The sequence below is a fragment of the Diachasma alloeum genome, unplaced genomic scaffold (genome assembly GCF_001412515.2).
Source record: "Diachasma alloeum isolate Michigan unplaced genomic scaffold, Dall2.0 Dall_scaffold_00339, whole genome shotgun sequence".
NCBI classification, from domain to species: Eukaryota; Metazoa; Arthropoda; class Insecta; order Hymenoptera; family Braconidae; genus Diachasma; species Diachasma alloeum.
Window position 1 is genome coordinate 680,737 of NW_021680478.1, and position 1,826 is coordinate 682,562.

General features: G+C 35.9%; 1 protein-coding gene across 7 annotated transcripts in view; it reads right to left on the bottom strand.

Annotated features, from left to right (window-relative positions):
• The window catches only part of LOC107040641 (poly(U)-binding-splicing factor half pint), a 16,533-nt gene that overhangs the window by 4,531 nt on the left and 10,176 nt on the right, over positions 1-1,826 (bottom strand). For all 7 annotated transcript variants that reach the window (XM_015260802.1, XM_015260806.1, XM_015260804.1 and 4 more), the window contains one exon: positions 1,135-1,295. In XM_015260802.1, coding sequence (XP_015116288.1) covers positions 1,135-1,295 — 161 coding nt within the window. The remainder of the gene's footprint in view (positions 1-1,134; positions 1,296-1,826) is intronic.

Sequence of the window (1,826 nt, forward strand, 5' to 3'; positions counted from 1 at the left end):
CCCCCCCCAAATTACAAATTGAATGAATAACTACTTGATTTTCTCCTCCAAATTTCAATTCCGGGTCCAGGATTCTCATGTCATTGAACAAATTTACAAATTTAAAAAAAAGGAATATTTTGTGAGTGAATTAGAAACTTTACTTTGTATATTCGTCCTCCGTTTCATGCAGTAAAACTTGGTCTCGCAAGGGTACAGCTCAGCTCCCGCCGACAACAATATTCTCGGTATTTAAAAAAAAATGTATTTTTGGGTCTGATTTTCTTACTTTGACAAAGGGAGAATATTTTCTCGTAACGTTGATACTAACCTGCACATTAGCAATAAAACTTGCTGCCGGAGGACCAACTTATTCTTCTGCAGGGAGAAAAAATCAACCTGTCAGATTTTTTTTCCTCATTCAGACGATTTGACGCGAATTTTCTAGTGATTTTTGAAGGCATTCGATGTTTTGCATTGAGGTAATTTTTACGAAGAAGGTAAATAATGAGTCTATAATGACAGTTGGATTATATTTGAATTATTCTAGATTTCGTTTTCAAGTTATTGACAACTAAAGTGATTTCATATGTATGAGCTCATCTGGAGATTTTTCTGTTTATAGTATAGTTTCATGGTAACTGGAAGTCTCCATAAGGGTCCATGTAGGAGAAATGGCTTTGATTGATAATAACTTGGCGACGAAATCTAGAAAAATTCTTCAAAAAATTATATATAATTTACCAACTGTGATGAACGTTCTATAAAAATTTAGAATCAATATCATGATTTTTCTTCACCAATGAAACCCCTCAAGACCTTGTCTACAGAAATTGTAATCCTCACATTCTACACATTTGAATTATACGATGTGTGATCAGAATATGTAACATTTTCTGTAAACAATGTCTCAACGCGAACCGTCGCATTTTGTCGAGAAATTATTTCTGTGTTAAAGAATGTCGATAATTTTGATTTTCCTCTTTAATTAGGGATATGGGGTCTCGGCGGGACGAGCTATTTCGATGATTCTGGAGAAAATTTAATTAAAATCTTCAGTCAGAGGTCCAACTCATTCGACTGAACTTGACATTTAAAAAATCGTAAGATGTGACTGGACTTTACTCTCCGACTGAAAAATCCTGTAATCCATACCTGCTGCTGGTGGGCGAGGGTCTGCTTCATCAGGACCATCTTGATGCTTTGCTCCATGGCATACTTCTTCGCCTTGTTGACAGCATCCTGCTGTTCAGTTGATATTTTTGGTAGCCCAGCACCGAGGATACCGGGCAGTGTGAGATACTTGGCTCCGGGGCCTGAAAAATCCACCGAAAACCTCTCAATTTGTCCCTTAAAGCCCCAGGAGATGCTCGATACCAATTGAACATTCAGATCTTATCAGCAAAAGCTCACAAATTTTCGGAGACAACTGTCGATATCACTTCAATCGATGTGTCTCGACAAAAGTTATCACGAATTCATGTTAATTACATCATTAATTCACCCGCATTCTTAATATTCAAAAAATCTAAATTGACTTCTGACAATGGGAAATTGAGACGAGAAATTAACGTAAGAATCAGAAATAGGGGCGAGAGGGTCAGAAAATGGAGATCAAAAAAAAAAATAAGCAAAACAAGGAAAGGGGAAAATACTTTCGTCACAACATAGATAATATATTTTTGGTGGTTAATTAGCTATTTTCTTCTGGATGAAATTTCCATAATGATGTATTTTTAAGGCCAACCTAAAGGGGACCAAAATTTGGTTTTAAGGCTCTATCTCTCATAGTTTCCGAGATAATCGCGAAAAACGAAAGTGCCAAAAAAAATTAATTTAATTCATCT